General features: G+C 37.2%; 3 protein-coding genes and 1 long non-coding RNA gene across 6 annotated transcripts; all 4 read left to right on the top strand.

Moving 5' to 3' along the window:
- The first annotated feature begins 1161 nt into the window (after positions 1-1161).
- Positions 1162-5416, top strand: LOC113676841 (uncharacterized). 3 transcript variants are annotated; one of them, XM_027193564.2, is made up of 4 exons: positions 1162-1672; positions 1888-2221; positions 4007-4110; positions 4330-5416. In XM_027193564.2, exons 2-4 carry the CDS (start codon positions 1909-1911, stop codon positions 4597-4599), a joined length of 687 nt encoding a protein of 228 aa, XP_027049365.2. In that variant the 5' UTR covers positions 1162-1672; positions 1888-1908; the 3' UTR covers positions 4600-5416. The 3 variants fall into 3 exon arrangements, with proteins under 3 accessions (XP_027049365.2, XP_027049367.2, XP_027049366.2); XM_027193566.2 differs by having other exon boundaries at positions 1323-1672; positions 1891-2221; XM_027193565.2 differs by having other exon boundaries at positions 1323-1672; positions 1794-2221.
- A 419-nt stretch (positions 5417-5835) lies between these two features.
- On the top strand, positions 5836-7640 carry LOC113676843 (uncharacterized). The gene has a single exon (XM_027193567.2). It carries the CDS (start codon positions 6622-6624, stop codon positions 7258-7260), a length of 639 nt encoding a protein of 212 aa, XP_027049368.2. The 5' UTR covers positions 5836-6621; the 3' UTR covers positions 7261-7640.
- Positions 7641-8765: 1125 nt separating this feature from the next.
- LOC113676836 (ubiquitin-conjugating enzyme E2 K) lies at positions 8766-15130 on the top strand. Its single transcript, XM_027193556.2, has 9 exons — positions 8766-9122; positions 9265-9349; positions 10194-10252; positions 10591-10673; positions 11085-11127; positions 11718-11774; positions 12559-12622; positions 12985-13052; positions 13357-15130. Exons 1-9 carry the CDS (start codon positions 9060-9062, stop codon positions 13429-13431), a joined length of 597 nt encoding a protein of 198 aa, XP_027049357.2. The 5' UTR covers positions 8766-9059; the 3' UTR covers positions 13432-15130.
- Positions 15131-16103: 973 nt separating this feature from the next.
- Positions 16104-18666, top strand: LOC149034884 (uncharacterized). The gene is made up of 3 exons (XR_016182570.1): positions 16104-16466; positions 16795-16838; positions 18406-18666. It is a non-coding gene; the product is annotated as an uncharacterized LOC149034884 (long non-coding RNA).
- The last annotated feature ends 4393 nt before the right edge of the window (positions 18667-23059 follow it).

Raw genomic sequence — 23059 nt, 5'->3', positions numbered from 1 at the left:
CACCGTAAGTGTCAAGAGTCTACAGACACTGTATTTTTTTAAAGTCATAACAAGTGAGTTTTATTTTAACAGTCCAGCCTTGCCTTTCGAAAGACCTTGAACTTCCCGTGCCTTTAATGAAAGCGGAACGGCCCGTAAAATTTGTCTTTTTATAGTCATTTTTCTTTAAATTATACCAAAAAAAGGACGCAGACGAAAAGGGCTTGTGTGGGTCTGCCAAAAGATACTTTCATATTGAACGGGAAGAGCGGTAAGAACAGATCGGACCTGTTTGTGCAAAGAGTTGTTGAACTGCGATCGTCTCCTCCCTAGTCTAGAGCGGTCGAATTATATCTTGTTATTGAATTGCCTAATTTTGTGCGTGAATGTCATCCATAATCCTTTCTGTGATATCAGATCACTTTTCAAAGGCAGGAAGCGTTGCAAGAGGCCTCCTCAAGAAGGCTAATTTACTTTAGGAATAGGAAGTGTAGTTGAGATGCTCACATCAAAATATGTATAGATTGTGACAGGAAATTTACTAGAGTAATTTCTTGTTATGCATGGGCTACTGTAAACAATGGCTCGTTCATTACAGTTTTTGTGGAAAGTGTGAATGAATCAGTTCAATTAGCTACCGAGTGCTCTCCGCCCTTTGATTAACTAAATCTCTTTAGGCAAAGTCTTCAAGTTGAAAACGAAGCCATTCATAATCGTTCCTTTGTTAGCGTTTTAACACATCACGCGTTAACATAGTTTAAATAACTTTTGGACAAAATTATTGGCGTTTTGCTGATGTACTTTGCATTAAGAGACGCTTGTAAGACTTCAGCGTTATCGCCTTCCAATCAGAGCGTTTGAGGGTCCGTTGATAACAATTGCCACTGATTTCTAAGCCTTATAGCGCGTAAACATCATTCATCGCGCGTGAATGGCGACTAGTCCTGTTCTAACAAAACTAAGAAACGTGCGCCCCTACATTTCACTTCTCCGCCCCCCTGATAGTTCTTTTGTCACACTAACTCGTTATCTTTCTTTTCCCTCGAAATTTCTTTCTCGTGATTGTTGTTAGAATTTCCTGTTTTGAAGTCGTTATCAAGACGGTTCCCGCCTTTTCACTGATTTTTGATTGCGACTTGTCCAGCAACGAGTCATTAAAAAGCTGAAAGCGTTTTCGTAGGTGTCAATTGCATGTTCATGGCGTGAAACAGTGTGAAAAGAGTGCCATAATTAATACGAACCTCTCCACAACACGCTACAAAGAACAAGCCAATCTCATTGACACACAACAAAAGAACGGAACCATTGTTTTCTAAACGGAAACAGCGCCCGCTGTGGTTTTCATTCCAATTTTTTTGGCTTTCTCTGTAAGAAGAATTTAAGAGGCTCTAGAAGTTCAGTTGTATCAGACTCGGAAGGTCTTGCTCGAACCAAAGTTCTGTAGGGGACCTCTTAAAAGAACCGCAGATCCTACTTAGAAATTACTGTCAAAACAACGTGATAGGAAGATCAATTCGCACGTCGAACTGTCAAGTGACTTTTGAAAACTCTGCACTTATAAGTGACTGTAAATGCGATTTACATGTTCCTGCTAAGGAAGTTTGACACGTACTCTGTCCAGCCTAAGCAGTGAACAGTTGCTGCTGAAAAATTGTCGCTACGCTTTTGAAGTCTCTCACTTTGTTTACTTCAGGTATGATTATTTCCTGACCAGTTTTAGTTCTCTCGCTTTGATTTTGTTCATCAAATTTTCTCAAATTTCCCACTGAATTCTTCGAGGCTAATATCATTGATTCTTCAATTCACTGATCCAGCTGTTAGTGAGAATGCTGCATTCCACTGATATTGGGACGCCTTTGAATCCTGCATAAAACTGGGGTTGATTTCATAAAGGCATTTTATTTGCAGCAGTACTTTCTCTCTGGAAACATGTCTCTATCGAATGTGGTGCGACGCACCGTCATCCTGGTCATTTTGATTCTGTCAAATGCTTCACTGCAATCCGCAAATCAACACATTGCAAGAAAAAATGTCAATGAAGTCACAACCACAAGATCTCAACCGAAAAAATCCATACCGAAGACTCCTCAAGTCGACCATGCACTGTGTAAACAACCGATTTTTCCGATTCTTCCCCCCGGCTGGGCCCTGCCACGCTCCTTGTGGTCTGTCCGCGCCATGATGTTTCTGCAGATTTTACCGGACGGCACCATTAACGGAACTCTGAGTGTTCATGAACACAGTAAGCTTCTTATCTTATTCAAATTTTCGATTTGATCCATCTGACATGACCTTGGTTCATTTACTTTAACTCGGGATCAGCAAGCTGTCGGCTAAATCAAATAGCAATTGCACGCAAAGCAAAGAAAGTATGCACGAGCTACGACTTCCGACATACGGAAAGTCCAACAATGAAATCTTCGTGTTTAGTAAACGTTTTACTGCAGATTTCAAGCTTACATACCTTTGCATTTAGATTAATCATAATCACTTAAGTACGGTTATTACAAATGTTTTGTAAGTTTTAGTTCTCCTTGGCTTGCACTCGGCAAGAGAGTGTTTTAGTGTTCTGGTGTGTTTACTAAAGTCACAGGGTGTATTCCTTTAGAACTTGGCTGGGGAGGTGAGCTCTTACGCAGATATCCCAGCATGAAGCTCAGCATGTAGTCATCTCACCCAGAGTGACTTCAAGAAACACTACCCCAAGGGAAGTTCATTTACCTCATATCCATTTTCCGTGACTGTACTTCGCAGCTCGAGTGTATACTGTTAGGTTCAATTAAAAATCATGCATTTGCGAATCATTTTCTCACGCGTTTCCTAGCTGAGTGTAATTTTGGTACGCATTTAGTTAGTAATCAGAAAACCGTAAACCGTGAAAACAAACAGATATTTGTCGGCTTTCCGTCAAATGTTTAATCTACAATATCAAACTCTCTGTCGGCTTTGTTTTCCCGTTTGTTAATGTCTTGTTACAAGTAAACAATTTGAATGTGTTATGATGTTATTCTGCTCAGTGACGCAAATCCAACGTATGCAGCAAATTTGGACACCGACGGACTCAGATTTAACATAACAGTTGCGAAGTCAATTACATAAGGGTTATTTTATTATTATTACGATGTAATTCGGAGGCAGGTAGTTTTTCCTTAGCCTTCGTATGTTCTCCCGCCCAGTACTGAGCCATGGATAAGTTTCTTTGTCATCATTTTTATGAGTGCACCTATGAAAAGAACGCTTTTACGGAACGCATTTCATCATTAATTTCTAAAACTGACCGCCGCTACGAATATCCTGTTTGAATTAAAGAGGAATAGCGGCCGCCTTACAAGTGACAGATCAAGAATGAACTTAACGCAAAGCTACACCTGTCAATTATCGTCTGCAGTTTTGCGGCTCTAACTTGGGCACCGGAAATTTTTTTTCCAAGTGAGATAACTTTTTAAATTAATTTCTGGAGAATGAACGTACGAATTAGAAATTTTCAGACGCTGAAGAATATGCACTATTTTTTGTTTTACTCTTAACACTCGCGTGGAATTGAAGTCTTTTTCTCGAAAATTATCCCTCTCGTCTAAAATTTCTCGCGTTTGAGAGTAGACGAAAGTTTTGGAGAAGTAATTCAACATTCTAAACCATATAGGTAACTTATTGTCACCAGACAAAAGTCGAGAGGGTGATCACATTTCTCTATTGCGTCAATTTCTGAGATCTCAAGATATATTTAGTAAATATATTGGATTTTATGCTGAAGTCCAAGTTTAGTTATCTTGATTCGATATTGCTTTGGTTTTTCATTGGTTTAATCCGCTGTACCTCACAGCTTGGACATCATGAATGCAATTCGCTAAACGTGTGCAATTTCTACAGCAGTGTTGGTCAATTTAGCAATTTCCAACATTATTCTTAAAATACATTGCAACTTTATTTTCAGTAGCCTTTTAAGTCATGATTGTATCTTTTAAGCTTCAAACTGATCCTCAAACTGATCAATATGCTTATCCGTTTGGTTTGTCTCATTTTACAGCAAAACTGGCGATGGAAGTTGTCGACAACTGCAGTGTGCGGATAAAAGGCGTGGCCACTGAAAGATATCTCGCTATGGGGATAAATGGAACCCTCGTCAGCCAGGTGAGAATTTCTGATGAGAAATATCATTTTCTTTCCAGATTCGGGAGTGATTCAATTCGGAACTACTGTCTACTAACTAATCTGGTGATGGTTTTCCTACTATGCAATCAGATATAGTTACCAAAGTACTACCCACTAAACAATTTTTCTTTATGCGACTACTTACATCTAAGTTGCTATGAGTGAAACGCTTACTGGGTGTCCAATATTTTTTCCTAGATTCATCCAGACCAGATCAGATCCATTTTCAGTGTACAGTTAGAGAAGGAGTTTTTTACTTTCAAGAATGGCGACTTTTTCATCGCGTTGAAACATGGCGGCACCACCAAGAAAGTCAGAGGAAATCAAAATGGTAGAAGTAACCGGCGGAGCACTCGCTTTGTATTGCTGGACCGAAAACCGAGAAAACGAAGATTTCCGTCAGCTGTCAGCTTGCAGAGAATGAAAGACTTTAGACCGAAACTCTTTGAGGGTTTGAAAAATCACTAACCTGAGATAAGGAAGAAAAATCGATTTTTCTGGTAAAATAGCAAGTCTTCTTGAGAACCGTACATTAAGCATTTGCAATTTAAAATCTTAGTCTAACGACCCCGAGTTTGTCTCAATTTTTTTTTGTTTGTTTGTTTTTCACCATAAGCAAAAAGCAGTGAGAACAGTTCAACTGTTTTGTTTTATTTGCTAAAAAGAGCATGTTAAATTAAGTAGTATCGCAGCAGAGCTTGAAATGAGTGAATGAACTCATCGGAGGAGAAAGGTGTTGTTATTCTCTATATTTTCCTTCTCTGCAACTCCAAGTTCGAGTTAAGAAATCATTTAATTAAAAAATAATAGGGACTACATTAACTTTTTTTCGCTTGTCAAAAATCGGACAGAAAACTTTGTAATATTAAGACCTCAGATAGTCTGGATTTCCACTTCCTGAAGTTCCAAAAAGATTACATGCGCTTAAATGAGCCTATCACCGCAACTTTTACAACTGGTGCAATACACCAGCAGGATTAAGTCTAATCTCAGTTCCAGACCTTCATCAATTAAGCAGCTCTCGATCAGGATCATTCAGGGTTTGGAAAACGCCATATATTTTCACACACACACAATCACAATTCCTTTTCACACAGTTAGCCGCTTAGCTCTACCGCGTTGGCTTCCTAAAGCGTTTTTAAAAAATAGAACTTAATTTCACAGGAGCTATATTTCAGTCAATCAAGTGGATGATTTAAATCGTATTGTCAGTTTATTTATAGATTAACTGTTAGAAAGAGAACAAAAATTAAAAATAAATTAAGCTCGAAAGCTGTGAATAAAATATTGTAGTACGTAACTTTTATTTCTTTTTTCGGACTGGCAGACAGTGTCAGATAATATGCTGTGAGGACCCCTGTAGGGCCTTGCTCACATAAGTACAGCGGGTAAAAAAGTATCTGTTTTAGTGCCAACTTAAACGATGAAATATCATTATGCCAGTTTTAAGACCTTTTTAGAACGCTCCGTTCTCATTGACAATTTCATGTGAACAATAAGCGACAATGAATCAGAAGAAATGCGTTTTCAAATAAAATACATTTGTGTGGTTGGAGCCAGAGATGATCCTATCGTCTAGGCAGTAAAAATCATTGTTAACATAATGAACAGACGCTATAAGACCGTATTGTATCTAGAGAAAAGCAGGAAAGAAAACTATCGTTAACAGTTTTCCCTTTGTCATTTTAATCGTCGTTTAGAAAATAGTAATGTTTCCTAGACAACTTATACGTTGTTCAGTTTTAAATTGATTGGCAGCGGAACATAAAAATAAATATTGAAATCTGAAAAACTTGGTCGTTAATTTGCAATTCAGATTCATTGAAGTTTTAGTTCATGTCCATAAATCTTAATAATTGTTTTCGTCTCCGCTCATTTCCTCCTTTAACTTTGTTTTTGACCTTTATCCAAGCTTTGTTATGACCGATTCTGTAAAACTGGTCTGGCGATATATATTTGAGCACAATAGCAAAGTACATGCAGTATTGGTTACAAAAAAACGCAAACCAGGAGGCTTTTAAATATTGAGAAATGTAAATACAATACAGCAGATGTGTACACTGTCAGAAATAAAATGTGCAAGTCAAATGTGAGAGCGTAACCACCATTATCCACAATTAGCAACAGGAAACTGTACAAGATCAACTTGTTATTTACAAGTGCTCCTTATGCAACACAAGAAGAAATGTTTTCCCAGAGCAAACAACATTTATTCCAAGTCAAAGAGGGCAAGAAACTTTACTCTCTGTAACCGGAATATTTTTGTTGTTCTATGACAGGATATTGAGAGTTGCGTGTTTGACGACAAAGCTATAAGTTCATCTGCGAAGTAGCCTGAATTTCATCTTTCAGAGTGTACACGTCGGTTTACTTTATATTTTTTTGCCCGTGGCTTCTCACAAGGGAAACATTGTCAGAGGAATCTACCAGATCACAAAATTAAGCAAGCGTTTCCAGTTTAGTTTGATTTTATTCCCGAAGGTTGCAACTATGGGTGATCAAATCTTCTCCCGAACCCTATCTTCTTCTTCACAGAGTGGGACAGGATCCTGCACTCCGTCGGTGGAAGCGCTTAAGATCATGGGAGGTCTTGAGGAAGAAGAAAGTAAACGGGTCAAGTCGGACTGTAGTAAAGCTTGGTTACAAGGCCCCCACTCTATATCACGGCAAAGTTGTCGCTTTGAGCTTCCAATGGACATGCTTGTTCTTGAGCAGCTGTCTCCTTTGCAATACGTATCTCAGTTTTGCCGTGTTAACAGTCGCCGTAAGACTCTTTATCGACATTATTTCATTAAAATTGACCGAGATAGGGACGGCGTTATTAACAAGAGAGAACTCCAAAGCGCCCTCCGAGATCTTTACGCCCAGTCCATCAACGTCGCACAAGTAAATGCTATTCTCGAACTCTTGGATATCGAGAAATCCATGCGTGCATTTGACCTGGATGTGTTCACGGCTGTGGCAGCGTTCTCTGAGCGGTATTTGTACTACTGCTATAGCTTAGCCATGCAGCAAGATCAAACTGAGAGACGTATGGTTTTAGAAGAGACTGACTTCTGCGCCTTGCGCTGGAAACTCGAAGGATGCAAAATCAATGACAAGTTGAGGAACGTTTTAGCAATGTTATAGCAAACACTTAATGTCATATTAACTCACACTGCCTTCTTCGAAATCCTATCCCAGAATTCTGTGTTGGCTGCATACAAGGACTACACGAGGCTATGATGCCATAAACGCTAATAATAGTGCTTAGGACCACTTGGCACATGCGCAGCGAAGGTAGTCAGCGTTTTAATCGGTGGGGACGAGTGGTAGTGCCCTTGCCACCCCTCCTCGTAGTGCCTGGTATAGCCAAGGGAGAGGAAGGGCAGGCGTGCGCAGTCTCTTAGGTTATGCCTTCTCTGAAAAAAAACACTTGTGGACTTCTCCTGAGTAGCATGATTTAAGTCAGAAGTGACACTCTTGGCCACAGGCTGACTGCAAATAAATATTGTTTATGAACTTCTTTAGAAGAGTCTCATTTGTATCGGTTCACACACAAAGGAAATGATGTTTGAGTAAAAACAGTGCTGAATTTCAAATGTATTTCCATTTATTGAAATCCCGATGAACTGAAAATCACATAAACTGTTAGCTATTTTACTCTTTAAGTAGCGCTCAATATCTAGTCAAATTTTAATTCACGCAAGAAATGTTATTTCTCCAAAGCATTAAGATGCTACACGCGTTTTGATTGGAAAATGCTTATATACAAAATTTTTAGAAAGCTAAACATTTGCTTTGCAACAAGCACTAGCAGGGAGCTTGAAAATTATCAGCTGTCTTAACCAACTACATTACCTACTTTGTTATTATTGTAAAAAGGATAAGAAATTGGTAAGCGGAACGCGGAATCCGAATTACGGTCTGAGGTTCGATTCCTCATGGGGACTCAAAATTTTTTTCCTTCTCACACGCTCGTGACAAGACGAAAAAACATCTTTCTTCATTTCTTTGTCGAGTTGAAAACTTACCATCTTTCTATTAACAAAAACATGACACTAACGACATTGCTGATCCTAGCAGTATGCAGGATACGTATCATATATGAACTTCGTAATAAGCCTTGGTCACCATAGAGGCTCAGTGGTAGGTTCGATTCCTCATGGGCAGCCAGAATTTTCTCTTTGTCCCACGCTCGTGACAATACTAACTGAATTGCTGACATCGGTCAAGAAAAATAGTTTGAAACTTAGTTTTAAAGAGTTTCTCGGAAAGATTGACGAAATTCAAGGATACTTAAGTCTAATATGAAACAGAACGCATGGTTCATTTAACTTACTACCGCAACTATCCCGGGTATGATATTATATAAAGATCGCAGAAGGCCCGCAAAACGTTGTCAACTGACAGGTTATGTGTCAGTTTTTCATTGAAAATCATTGAATTTTTTACGCTTGATACGTGCTCTAAACCTATGTTTCGCTCAAAAATTGCTCGAAGTTGCTAGAACCGCAAAAAGTTGCCACAGACGCAAGAAGTGGCAGAGTAGTTGCCATGCATAATCGCGATAGTGATTGTGATCCCCTCGTCATTGACAGTTAATCACCAATCAATTTTCCATAGTCGCTGTCTTTTGGCGACTACTGAACCCCCTTCATTTCCCTCTGAAAACCATATGACCCTTCCCTCCAAAAGAAAATCCTCCGACCACCCACAAACGTTAACAGCGACTGGTACTCAAGAAAAACAGGGAGAACAACCGAGAGAACAACCGCGCGGGACTGGTCTTTCTACCCATGTCACCGCGCGCGCGTATACCTTCCCTGTGACTTCCTGTAAAAGCCTTGATTTGTAAAGAAGAAGTCGGGGACAAGAATGTGGATCCGTGCGTGAACTAAACTGTTTTTCGACCCTTTTTTGTTCAAATATTGTAAAAAAAATTTAGAATGGCTAATATTGCTATAAAGAGAGTTCAGAGGGAATTCAAAGAGGTCATCAAAAGCGAAGAGGTTTGTGCCTAGTTTGTTTCTTTCGTAATGGTTTTGCACTGCTCCTCTGTACCTGCGAAATTTCTGTGTAAATCGTTCGACTCTCTTTACACGTGACTGCTTTTAACTAAATAAAATCTTGACGTATATCTCTGAGTAACAGTTGAAGTGCAAAGTTGAACTGGTAGACAACTCTTACACAAGGCTGCGAGGCGAAATAGCTGGACCTCCAGGCACTCCTTTTGAAGGTATGATTGTTACAGTTCGGACATGCCCGTGTGCATTTACAAATAACGAACACTTTGGATTTTCAAAATTTCTCTTCAGAATACGAGTGAAGTTTTTATTTTTTGAATCTCGATTAGCTTACTAAAATGTGTTTACTGCAGTTGCATTGGTAACCTCGCAAATTTCGTAAAGTTGTGATTAGTAAAGTAGATTAGTGTGTCTTCCGGGAAAGGTTTGTTTTGAAGAAACCTACAGCAACTAGCTATGTTACCAATCTGAAATATCAGTGGTTTGTTTGGTTCGATTTTCATTGTTGGTTAACTTTCAGATCCAAGGTAGTGTAGTTGTATAATGGCTTACAGCTTTCACTTTACTGCTGGTTGACACCTTTAATTAAACAAACTTGTTTTTATGTACATGGAGCCAGAAAAGTAAGAAGCTTTGTGAAGAAGTTAGGGTTATCCATTTGTGGCCTGTCTTTTTGGAAAGTTACCCTTAGAGAGGACTTAAATTATTTCAGTTGAATGTTTTTAAAGCAAATTTGAGTTCTTAAAGAACTCAAGGGTTAATTTGTGTTTTTATGACTGAAAGAGACCTTGTGCATTTGGTGTAAAGGAAAAGGACTGGAATATAGAACCAAGCTCTCTATAAGGAATTGGCAAAGGTTTTAACTGTTTGGGCTCCATGTTTCATAATTCACTGAGCATATACCTGTTTTTGTAAGTTCACACACCAGGTTATTGGTCAACACATTTTGCGCTTTTACTCATCTACCTTTTGTCCACACAAAACTGTTCCATTTTTATCATCTCTAGTGTACCAAGAAAAGTATTTTGTCATTAATTTTATTTTTTTATTTCCCAGATGGAACCTATACACTGGATATTAACATCCCTGAAACATATCCCTTTAACCCACCGAAGGTGAGCTTACCAATGTGAGCTTTTACAGTTTGTGAGGCTATTTTATTCAATGAATAAAGGGATAAGTTTCTTTAGAAACTGTGATACTGCATTGTTGGGAGAGTATAACAAGATAATTTGGTATTATCAAAGGAGTTGATAACATAAGTAGGTCACTGTATGTTAATTTAAGCTGATGTTTCAAAGGTCGGAAGGACTAGTGCTCAAAATGTCAGCTTTGAAACTCTTTACAGTAGCCAATTTTTGTTATCAAGTCAGTTGATAATTCCAAGTTCTCTCTTTTATTTCAAGAACCACCTCTATGTTATGGACTTATGTGAGATTCACATTTTTGTTAGGTACAATTTGTGACAAAAATTTGGCATCCAAATATCAGTTCAGTTACAGGAGTGATATGCCTGGACATCTTAAAAGATCAGTGGTATGAATTATAACTTATGTTTTAAGCTCCTAACCAGCAAACTCAGAAGAAAAATCAAAGTATTGGAAAGTTTTGGGTGCACTTTTGAACCCTTTTTTGCTCAAGTAGATATTTTAAAGTTAAGAACTATTCATCATGATCTCAGATAAGAGCAGTTTCAACCTCAGAAATGTATTTCTGCCATTCCCAAAAATAGAAGACAAGTAAATTGCTCCTATATTGGCATAAACTCTCATCCAGAAACAACACGAGTCATTTACTAAGTAACCTTTACCACCCCTTGAGGTGGCTACTGTCCTCAGTCAATAAAGTTTAGACTAGTGAAAGTTCCGAATAACTGACTTCGGGGACAAAGCTGACAGTTTGGGCAACAGTGTAATTATTAAGGCTAGACTTCACATGTTTTTTCAGGGCTGCGGCTATGACACTGCGTACTGTGCTCCTATCAATACAGGTGAGGTAGCTACTGTTTTCAACTTTGGCATAAATCCCAAAATTTTTATTTTGCATAATTTTAATGAGAGAATTTGTGTATATTCTGACAAGTTCATGATTAAGTGTAAAACACTTTGCTATGTGTGAAAGTAAAGTAAAGAGTCCAAGAATATGAGGAAGTTTCATCACTTACCACTCATAAGTGTTCTGATCTTTTCCTTTCTTTCCCAATCTGTAGTAAATAAGAAAAATGAAAAGGAAATACCTGATACTGGAGAGATGTCTTGAATCATTTATGAAAGTAACTTAACTGCAATCACAGAGGAACCTGTTGAGACAATTTGTGGCTAATACAATCTACTCTTGCTGCTCTTTTACTCCTTTTAGTGTTGATTAATGCTTCTTTACAGAAGTGTTTTCAGATTTACATTTTGTTGTCTTAGTTCTCTTGGGCTACTTATAAGAAGCTATACAGCAAAACTTTGACATAAATGGACTCCATTCAAAAGCCAAAAACTAATTTCATTCACTTGACAGAAAAATAGTAATACCTACCAGTATACCAAAGGTACATGTAATTTAGTGAGGTTTGCCAATGGTCTTCTTTAGGCTTTACTCTCTGCAGCTGAGCCTGACGACCCTCAAGATGCAGTTGTAGCTAAACAGGTAACAAACAGATAGTAAAATGGTCTCATTGTGCAGTAGTTAGGTCACTGAGGTAATATTAAGCATAAAATATTCCAAACACACTATTAGAGAGCCCAGTGTCTGTTGTTGCAAAGGAGATGCCAAATTTCTCTGTGTCTCAGTCTGTCTTGCTTCCAATAACAATGCCAAAATGTTTATGACTACATTTGTCCTTCACTGCAACATGTCAATTGTTTGGTCCTCCTAAAGTAAATTTAAGCTTTCTCTAAGCTGTTCTTGGAAATTAAGGGTACACTTAGTATAAATGATGGTAGATAGTCAGGAGACTAAAAAAAAAACAAACAACAAAAACATGTTAAGAATCTATCATTTTGTTGAATGCGCTGAAAACTATACTATTTAACCATTTTACACAAATTCAACATATTCTTAGTAATTGACATAATCTGCTTAATAACATTGTGTCAAGGCCAGGTTTGGTGCTCATGCAAGCTAAGGTTTTATTTGGCTCTGTAGCAATCAAATCAAGTCATCACTGCTAATTGCATGAATAAAGCAGATTTGTTCCTTTTTTGTATCAATTTTTCAGATTTTTGTTATTGGCTATAGTCTTTATGACATCAACTCTCTTTGGTTTCAAAAATTTGGTTATCTTTTTTAACCTTGACACCAGTTAATTTTGACTGATGTTAATGTGCTTGATTGGTTAGCTTAGGAAGTAATTATCAACAATAGATTTTATTGTGTTTTCTTAGTCATTTTTATCAAACTTCTTTAATGATTTGTTGTGTTGTTTTACAAGTATAAAGAACACCCTGAAGTGTACTGGAGGACAGCAAAACACTGGGCTGAAGAATATGCTGGAGGTAGGTTTCAAAACAAAGTCAAAATTTGAGTACAGATGAGTACAGTGCCAGGAGACAACAGTAATTTTGTTGATTTGAAATTACTACATTTAAACATTTAACACCTGTAAGGATTCATGTTTTAATTTAACTTAGCCTTACTGACTAAAAATAATTACAACTACTAAGTTTTCACATGGCAAGTGATATGTAGAGTAGGACACTAGTTATTGTGTGTTACAAATGAAGTTATAAAAGACTACAATGAGTATCAATGTGTATTGGAAATTCATGACATTATGGCCAGTCCTTTTTTAAAAGCATTTTATTGCTCTCACTATACTCTGCTTAATGTTTCTTCTCTTTGACTTTTGGTCATCCAGCTCCCTCTTCGCACAATGTTGATTTTGAACAGAAAATCTCGCGATTGACTTCAATGGGGTTTACCAAGGTCAGCATGTTACCACAACTGTAATAATATAGACTTATTTAATACTTGGTGTTATCTTTTCAAAAAAATTGATACAATGAAGAAATTTTCTTCTCCTGCTCTCTTATTAGTCCTCTTAAGCAAGGATTGGTTTATATTTATCATAGGCATATTACCCTGGACCTCAAACCATTCAATTCTAAGTTCTCTTAGAAAAATGTTCAGTTATTTTTGATATTTCTGTTGTAGTCAATTATAAAAGAGTCAGAGAATGTTTTCTGTTCTTTTTTTTTGTAATGTCTACTTTTATTTTCTTTGTAAATAGATGCAAAGTTTAGTAGCCCTGTCAACACATTCCTGGAATTCAGAAAGAGCTGTTGAGTCTTTACTCAGCAGCTGACAGGTTTGCTCTTGCGCAGTGTTTCCTTCCTAGAAGTCCTTGTAGCAGCAGTTACGGAATAACAAGAAAGCAAGCTAGTTTGGACAAAGGGCTTTATGTAAACTTTTAGACTAGTTAATCATTCTGAAAGAAATATAATTACACAGTTGTATTGCATAGTTTCTTGATTAAAGAAGAGGCTAGTATGCTCTAGAAACTGTATTTTCATGGCCTGACTGTAGAAAAGCCATATGAATTTAAATAATTTACTTCTTACAGCGCTTTGAGATTGTTAAAACTTTCCCAACCATTAAAAAATTGTCCTCATATGGGCTGGAAATTGAAATATAGATGCTGTCCTTTAGAAATCAACTTGGCCTCCAGACACCCAAGTGGTAAGAATTGCATTACATGACTGCTGCTGCTTTGGTTAGCACAAAAACTAAAATAAAAAAAAATATTGTTTGAGTAAGTGATACCTTTTTACATCACTTCTAGACAGATAGATGGAGAAAGTAGGTGTTATTTTGCAGATGAGCAGCCAGATTGTTAAGTAAGGTACAAAAATGCAGTATCTGTAAGTATATTTAAGCACATCTGGAGACTATTGTTTGAAAGATCAAGTTCTTCTTTGGAAAGTTCACAGCTGGGGGGCAATGCTGGACATTGACACACACTATCACAACTAGGCAACAGAAGATTTCAATGCTTGGATTAGCCACTATGGCAAGTAAGGCAAGAGAAATGGGGAAGATAGCATTGTTTTTAAATAAATAGCCCAATAAAACAAAGCAATGTAACAAGTATTTCTCCTTACTACATCAATACATTGTCCTTTAAAGAGGTTATGAGGAGGAAGACACTCACCAGTTAAAGAAGTTATCCTGTCATAAAACCACAGCCCATAGTTGATTTACTAAAAATGTTTGATAGCTGAAAAGGAGAGTTACAAATCAGATAAGAGGAAGTGTGAATAATAACTAGGCAAATAATGTAACATTTATGTCTTGGGTTAATATTACAACAGAAGATGACTGTATCTGATAATTCATGCATGTTAATCACCCTGCTATTAGTAACGTTTAGTCAATAACTTGGCTGATGGGTTTTTTATTTCATTTTTGTATCAATAAGGACAAAGAAACTTGTGACATGAAGCGTGAATGTAGTTAGGATCTTGGATAGTGGATTGTTGAAAGTAGCAACCATGTACCCTGAGTGAACTGAACAAAGAGAAGTGCAAATAATTATCTTGCCGACTCATACCAAAGCCCAAAAAGAGGTGTTATTGCATAAGTAGGCATAAGTTGCCCCAGTAACAGTTTACAAATTAACTTAAGAATAGTGGTCTGAAGTACTCTTCTATTGGATACAGCTTGTCAATGGTTATGTGTTGCCGAAATGAATACCTTCGGTTATGGCAAGAAATAGACAAATCTGAAACTTTTCTGGAGAAACAGCAAATTAGCATGGAAAGTAAATTGTCAAATTGTTGTCACTTTCCTCAGCAGAAAGTCAGACGGAAAGTTAGTGTCCAGGCCTGATAAAATGTAGTTAAAATTAAGTTACAAATGTATTCCTTCCCTGATTTTCCCTTTAAACTTACGCAGGCATTGATTCAAGGATTTGTGGAAGTCCCTGTCATGTTAGGTTGAAGAAGTATGATTTTTGTTTTGCTTTGTTTGCCTTAATAAATAATGACGCTGCATTTTTATTTGAATGTATCGTATTCATGTAATGTTCATTTATTTTTGTCAATAGTTGCAATTCCCTTTTTCTGAAAAACATTAAGCCTTGCACGCTGGGACACATGGACATGAATTTAGTTTGCTTGTTTTTGCTGGCTGCAACCCATCTTCTTAAAAGAAACAAAAAGAGCTCCTCTCAATATCTTACAAAATGAAGATTCTTACAAAATGAAGATTCTTACATGAAGCCTGAAGAGATAATGCTAAAATTCAAGCACAGCAAAATTGAACCAAATTAAACCATTTCTTCAATGTGCTTCGTACACTTAAGAAACTTTAGGACTTTCTCTCCTCTACAATTGAACATTTGCATTTTTTGAAATTATCACAAGCTTCGAGAAATTCAACATCAGCGATCAACTCTTGTCACATTAGCCTTAAGACAGTGCCTCCTCCTTTAGAAGCCTTTCGTTTCTCGTTTTGTCACACCCAAAGGACGCGATTAGTATCATTTCTGGCAGGTAAGTGTTTATCGACGCTTATGAAAACAAGTAAAACTTTATGAAATAATTCTCAAAAGAAGCTAAGCCATTTACATATTCAAGAGTGGTTCTAGATCGAAGCTTCGTTTCATAAATCCTTTATTTCTTTTCGGTCGATCGTCTTTCTATCCAGAAGTTGTCAACTACTTAGCAGTAGACATGCCATGTCGTAAAATAAAATTGGAAAAATGCTCTCCCTTGAAATCGTGCTTTGAAAGTGTTATCGTGCGGGGAACCATCTCTAATCTTTCATCTCTGCTGAACTTGCCCATCAGCAATATGGCGTGGTTCGTGCTCAGTGAGTGAGCACTCTGAGTGATAAAACTTTTTATCACATAAACTGCGGTGATTTACAGGGATTTCCGGCCCTGAGAAAACCCGTAACAACACAGTTGAAAAAAATTATCGTATTTTTTCACGTGTGTTGATGTGGCCAATCAGCTGCTGACACGTCACCCGCCTTTGGTGCCACTCGGTCAGGTTGATGAATGAACGGCAAAGTTTTCACGACTTTCAATACAAGGTAGTTTGTTGGAGCTTTCTCGGATTATGGCGGTTAAAACACTAACAAATCCGCATCGCTGAAAGACAGTGAAGTTCGAACTTTCCTAGAAGGGGAAAAAAACAATATACCAAAAGAAAAACCGAAAGTTTAGTATTCAGTGGCTTTTGGTGTTGTAACTTAATTCTACAATAACATTCTCCAAATTTCGCAAGGAAGAATTTAGCAGATGCCTCTATGTTTCTCACCATGACCCTAGAAGAGGACCCATGACCCTGGGAGAGGAGGACCTTGGAGTATGCATGGAAGTGTACATGTTTACAAGTAGGTTTTTTTACCAACTCTGGAGCTTAGGTTATCCTTCCAGTATTTTAGACGTATTTTCTTTAAAGCTATTGGCCAGAAACAAGTGATCCTGGCTGGAGTGTAAGCTAGAGAGAAGTTCATAAGTATTTACTACTTTTAAAAGTAAGTTTACTACCAACTTTGGTGCTCAGGAAAATGAAAATCCTACTTCTGCTTTAAAATCAATAAGTTAATGTGTGAGCTTGTAGTGGTCTCATAGCAGTTATTTCTAAACTGGAGCTTTGAGTCATATTTGATAAATGTACCTCTCCATTAATTGTAATATTGAACAATGTTTTCTTTGTAGAACCTCCCTCATCCTGTCCTGGTGGAATAGCTCATCTACAAAAGGTAACACATTTATTGAGGAGAAAACACTGAGAAATAGACATAAACCTGCCAGAGAGGCTAACCTGACAAAAGACACAAAACAACTAATTAAATTGTAAAATCAGTTAAAGGACCTACTTAGAAATACTAATGCAGCATTGGGTGTACATGGACATGAGAATTACCATAATCTTAAGTCAGCACAAAGATTGGATCAAAGTAAAGTTTCTTGACTTGTGATGGTTTTTATCAATGCCAATTTCATAAATTAATTTCCTCCATTGAACCACCTAAATTTAATTTAATTTTTGCTCACATCAACCAGTAATAAACTGCAGTCCTAGGATATCCACACAAGTGCTTCATACTTGGAACTATAGAGATGAAAGTATTTACTTGAATCATGGATGATGTTATTTTTACATTTTTTTTGTAACAAAAATATAATTAAACTTATTCAACCCAAAGGCATCATTAAAAGATGAACACAATTTTTAAAAATGTATTTACACTGACATTTGCATATCAAACCCACATGAAATGTCCATCAAAGCCAAACTCTGAAGATTTAGTCTTACTCAAACATTTGTCCAAATCTACCCATCCCCCCTCCCTTGCAAATGCCTCTCATTCTCAGAGCTTGAGTGGAGGGGCACAACATATACCCATGGAAGTAAAATAGTCTTATAAAGTTTTCATTGATAAGTTTTGGCTATATCACTTCCTATTTCTGGTCACTGCACTGCATTAACCCTTTAACTCCTGGATCAAATTTATCTTTCTCCTTACTGTCAACCATACAATTCTTATACTGTTAGTTCAGAGAATTTAGTACTGGGTCAACTGATTATCCCCAAATTGATGTTTTTCTTGATTCTCATCACTCATCTGGTTGACATTGTATTGATATTGTAAGGAGAAATTCTGTCTTGGTGACTTGTAGGAGTTAAAGGGTTAAATTTATCATTATGAAATATTAATCCAAGAGAAGGCTTCATGGCCTAAACGTTTAAGAACACTGTCTCATTCCTTATGAGGATACAATGCTCCTCAAAAGTGACTGGGAAAATTATTTTACCAAAAGGTAGTGGAAATCATCAATCAGGAATTTTAGTTTTTTTTTTTTTAATTATTTTTATTAAAGCAGTCCTTACGTTTACATACAAAATAGAAACAAAGAAAGAAAAAAAAGAGAGAAAAAAAAACACACAGATACACACACATATATATATAGTACAAGTAGAAGAATACCAAGCTAAACACACACACAAAGCTATTTCAGTTACCTAGTATGTAAATTACAATGACATCACTTAAAACTAATGATGGAAATTAATCATGACATCACTTATTCGTAAAACGCTTATTACTTTTCCCACTTTCTAAAATGATTGTTTAATTTGTCTCTTTTCCTGGCAATATGGAGTGCGATATTGTAAAAACGCCTTATCCTGGCTATAAAACCTTGAAGAGAAAGTATACCATTCTGGTATTTCCGAGGGTAAATATCCCAGAAGCAAATTATGGTTAAACAGGAGAAAATCCTCTGCAATATCGAACTTACCAAAAACGACATTTTCTCTTTAAGGTTATCAACAGAGATGTTATAATGGCGCAACCAGGACAAGACATGTTTCCAAAAACTAGATGATACTCTACAGGAAAAGAGTAAATGTTCTACGGATTCAACCTGTTTAGCAGAAAGCACAGGATGCCGAATCAGCCATGCCAAAACGAAACAGTTTTTCGTTTGTAAAGACAACACGGTTTAAAATGTTAGACTGAAATTCTTCAAGTTTAGATTCTAATGTTGTGTGAAAAGATAGGGAATAAACACTTTTCCAATCAATATCAATGTTTGAATACTTTGCAGCTAACTTTACTTTAGCAGTTGGCGTTGTTTGTTTTTTCTCCGGGAAAAGCTGATAGATTTGCTTTGAGGAAGCATCAAGAATAGGAACCAAATTGAAATTAGAAGATCCTCGCAGCTAAGAACACTACTGAAACTAGTAGTTGTAAATAGGACCTGAAAAAAAAAAACCGTAAAAAATTTTTTTCAGGTCCTATTTACAACTACTAGTTTCAGTAGTGTTCTTAGCTGCGAGGATCTTCTAATTTCATCTCTCCACCGCAGTGCAAATATGTGAATTTTCATATATCTAAATTCTTCATTCACTTGGATGTTTATTTGTACCCAATTCATTGACCAGCTCCCAGTTGGCTTGTTAGCTCAATTGGTAGAGCGCTGCACCGGTATTGCAGAGGTCATGGGTTCAAATCCCGTACGGGCCCGAAAAATTTTTTCCAGGTCCTATTTACAACTACTAGTTTCAGTAGTGTTCTTAGCTGCGAGGATCTTCTAATTTCATCTCTCCACCGCAGTGCAAATATGTGAATTTTCATATATCTAAATTCTTCAGGAACCAAATTGTTACTTATTAGAATAGCAGGTGAATCCGGAAGTGGATCAATCACCGGTGCAGTTGTTGCCCTTTTAATTGTCAAGCGCCAACCGGCAGGCATAGAGTTAATAAGACCCATAATGAAGAAACCTTACTCAGGATTGAGATTTTCTTCAGTTGAAAATAAATCGCAAATTTTTAAAAATCCTTAATCTGCAATATCTCTACGATCCACAGATTTCCTATTAATGCAGAGAAGCTTGTTCTTCCAAATAACTTCATTTGCAATTTCGTGTAGCAAGGTGGGCGTTTTTACATTTACTTCTGACCACGCATCGAAACATTGTAGAAACTTGGTAGATAAATACTTAATTTAGAAGTACCAAAGTTACAATGCAATATGAGCTTCCCACCAACAGGGATAAGAATCTCATTTTAAAAAGCTTTCCACGGACTTTTGTAGTCTTCCAAATATTTTTTTACACATATCACTCGTCTGGTACGAACCATATAATCAATATCGAGCATATATAAACCACACTTCTCAACTTCCGATATCATCACATTCCGTTTTACTTTATCTTTCCCATTCCAGATAAAATAGTAAAAAAGCGAGTCGGCCTCTTTGATAAGGTCTTTAGAAATTGGCAACACCGACGCTCTATACATAAGCTTGGGGATGGCAAAGGTTTTTATAATTTGTATTCTACCTAAGAGAGAAAGACCACGCTGTTTCCATAGATTGATCGTCTTCTTAAGTGATTTCAAAGTATTCCTAAAATTCAATTTACTCTTTGTTTAGCGCCATAGCCAAAGTAAACGCCTAGAATTTTAATAGTGTTACAACGATTTGGCAAATCAGAATGTGGCCCCTCCCAAAGAGATCTACCATTTCCTAACGGCTAAGGCTTCGGTTTTTTCATTATTTATTTTTAAACCAGAACATTCACCAAAAGTCTTCAGCGTAACGAATAGGTTTGTATATGAAGTGCTATCTTTGATAAAGCAGGCATATCATCAGCGAAAAGGGAAAGTTAACCAGGTTCATCTCGTATCGGCCCTTAATGCCATCATCTTCTCTTATCTTTGTAGCTAAGGTCTCCAAAGCTATTATAAACAGGTAAGGAGAGTGGGGATCTCCCTGTCTTACTCCCCTACTTAGTGCAAAAGGTCCAGTTGTAAAACCGTTGTTCATTACACAGCTAGAGGCGTTGTTATATAAGACTCGCATCCACTGAATAAAAGAAGGACCAAAGTTAAATGCATGTAGTACTCTTAAAATAAAAAATTGAATTGAATTGAGCGAGTCGAAAGCTTTTTCAAAGTCTATAGCTACTAGAATCCCAGGTATATCTTTGTATCTAGCATATTCAATCACATCATCGATCGTTCTGACGGAATCAAAAATTGTTCTCCCCTTCACAAACGCGTTTTGATTAAAATTAATTACTTCAGGAAGTACCTTTTCCAAACGCTTTGCTAACGTTTTAGACGCCAATTTAGCATCAACATTTACAAGAGATATTGAACGCCAATTCTTCACCAACCTTTTGTCTTTTCCTTTCTTTACAATTAAGGTGATAACAGCCTGTTTTTGTGAGCTCGATAGTTCTCCGTATTCGAAAGCATAATTCAAACTATCAACTACCAACTTTCCAAGCAAGGGCCAAAAGGCTAGGTAAAACTCGGCTGTTCAACCTCGTTCCCTGGCGATTCGTTCCTTTGGAAGGTCTGTAATACATTATAGCATTCCTCGTATCTAAGGATACCCTTGCAAACGTTCCTCTTCTCCCTCGCAAACGTTCCTCTTCTCCTCGGCTCCTCTTCATTTATAAACTAAGAAATAGTCTGCGTGTCTGCGGAATTTCTACCATCATAGAGATTGGAATAAAATAATTCCAATTCATTCATAATCTTTTTTGGGTCGCTAGTTAATGCTCCATCAGTTGCTAAGATTTTTCGGACACTGCTTTTCGCTTTATTTGAGTTTTCTAAATTCAAAAAATATTTTTTGTTTTTCTCTTCTTGAGTACAGTAGGTTTCTTGCAGAAAACAAATATCGGCTTCAGAATTTAAAAGCCAGCTAAAAATTGCTTTCCGCTTTTCAAAAGTACGAATCCCCCGAGCATTTAGTGGCAAAATACTAAAATCAACGTTACTACGCCCTACTTCGCCAAAAGGAAAAACAACTTCATTAGGTGAGAAAAGTTAAGCGTCAGTTTGGCACTTTCAAACTTAAAGAATATATCCTCATTAGCGCGCCAGAATAGCTTTGAAAAACATAGTAAACACAAAGCAGAACATCTACAAAAGCAGACGAAAAAATTACATCTCAACGAAATACTGAAAAACACAAAACTTAAAAGAGCAGCAAGATAAATATCCTTAGCGCTGCCCTTGAGATGGAACTAACTAAATAATTCTTTATCTCTCCCAGAGAGCTTTTGCTGCTTGGTTATAATATACAATAACCAATCGATAACACCTTACAGCCTTGCTATAACGAAGAAAGGTCACAGTTAATAAAACCCTTACGCAGAAATGAACTTGCCATCAATAAAGAGTTTATCAGGTTCTGATTTACTAAAGGATACTTTTTGGCCCCTTTTTCTTAGCTTCCTTTAATTTGGGCATTTGTTTACGCCTTCTTTTCATGATTTCCTGAGGGAAGTCTTGCAAAATCATGTACTCAGTGTCTTTCAATTCAAACCTAGCACGAAGCACTGTCTCGTGATCTTGATAGCGTAAGAAACGGGCTAATATCGGCCTGGGCTTTCCACGTACGGATTTACTAAACCGATGCTCTCGTTGAAACTCCATATTCCTTTTTGGAACCCCAAAGCCAAGGACATCATGAAGAAAATCACGCAAAACATCAATTGTGCCAACCGCATCTTTCCCCTCCGAAGCGCTGGCTTCGCTTTCCGGTATGCCAATAAATTTCAGATTTTCTCTCCTGCTGTACGATTCGAGATAAAGGTGTTGCGTGTGTAAATATTCAATTTGCTTATCCTTGTCTTCTACCGTTCCACGAAGCTCTTCAACTTCTTTGTTGAGATGTGTAAGACTCTCATCCATACCTTTGATCGAACTATCCACAGCACGTGCGTCTTCTCTCATTTTGTCGATAGTTGATTCGAAGTTCCCCAGTCTGCTTGTTAAATCCTTCAACGTTGTCTCAATTGCATCAAGTTTCTCCAATTTCTTAATTTCTCCAAGAATTTTATCGAGTTTTTCGCTAACGTTACCGGCCATGTTTAAAGCTTGGAGAACCTCGTCTTCCTCAGCTAGACTCTTTGGACGCTTTTCCCACGGAGAACTTGACTCAGACGAATCTGAATTGCTTCTCTCTGATATTGAACGTTTGAAAGAAGGAGGAGTGGTTTCCATATATAAGAAATGCAGGCTGCCAGAAAAACTACTCAATAACCAGAGCGGAGCTCTCGAATACACGTCTATTCGCTATGCATACCAGCCCCAGTCTTTCATTAGATGATTTCTTCTGTAATTGATTCATTTTGTAAACAACTGAATGATGTCACTATCCTCAACCAGTGGCTGTTCAAAAATTTAACAGTCTGCCAAAACATAGCGTGTATTTAACTGAAATCTCAGATCCGAAATCAGCAAATTTAATTGACTAATTGATTAAAAACATTAGAAGGTAAGATTGCGTGCATAGGGTTTGCATATGTTAGGCGCTCGAAGTCGGATAAGTGTACGGTTCGAGGGCGATGTGCTCTGATGTGCCGTCTCGAATTTCAGAGTGTATTTACCGATCTTTAGCTTTAACAAGAAGTTTAATGGCTGTGTACGTGAATGTCAAAACTTTGTGGCTGT

The sequence above is a fragment of the Pocillopora damicornis genome, chromosome 13 (assembly GCF_964200805.1).
Source record: "Pocillopora damicornis chromosome 13, jaPocDami1.2, whole genome shotgun sequence".
Classification (NCBI taxonomy): Eukaryota; Metazoa; Cnidaria; class Anthozoa; order Scleractinia; family Pocilloporidae; genus Pocillopora; species Pocillopora damicornis.
This window is presented reverse-complemented; position numbering and strand designations above follow the sequence as displayed.

Coding starts and splice junctions, on each gene's coding strand:
- LOC113676841 (XM_027193564.2), top strand. CDS start 1,909: ATGTCTCTATCGAATGTGGTGCGACGCACCGTCATCCTGGTCATTTTG. Junction 2,222..4,006: donor TCTGAGTGTTCATGAACACA/GTAAGCTTCTTA, acceptor CTCATTTTACAG/CAAAACTGGCGATGGAAGTT. Junction 4,111..4,329: donor ATGGAACCCTCGTCAGCCAG/GTGAGAATTTCT, acceptor ATTTTTTCCTAG/ATTCATCCAGACCAGATCAG.
- LOC113676843 (XM_027193567.2), top strand. CDS start 6,622: ATGGGTGATCAAATCTTCTCCCGAACCCTATCTTCTTCTTCACAGAGT.
- LOC113676836 (XM_027193556.2), top strand. CDS start 9,060: ATGGCTAATATTGCTATAAAGAGAGTTCAGAGGGAATTCAAAGAGGTC. Junction 9,350..10,193: donor TCCAGGCACTCCTTTTGAAG/GTATGATTGTTA, acceptor TTTATTTCCCAG/ATGGAACCTATACACTGGAT. Junction 13,053..13,356: donor CTTCAATGGGGTTTACCAAG/GTCAGCATGTTA, acceptor CTTTGTAAATAG/ATGCAAAGTTTAGTAGCCCT.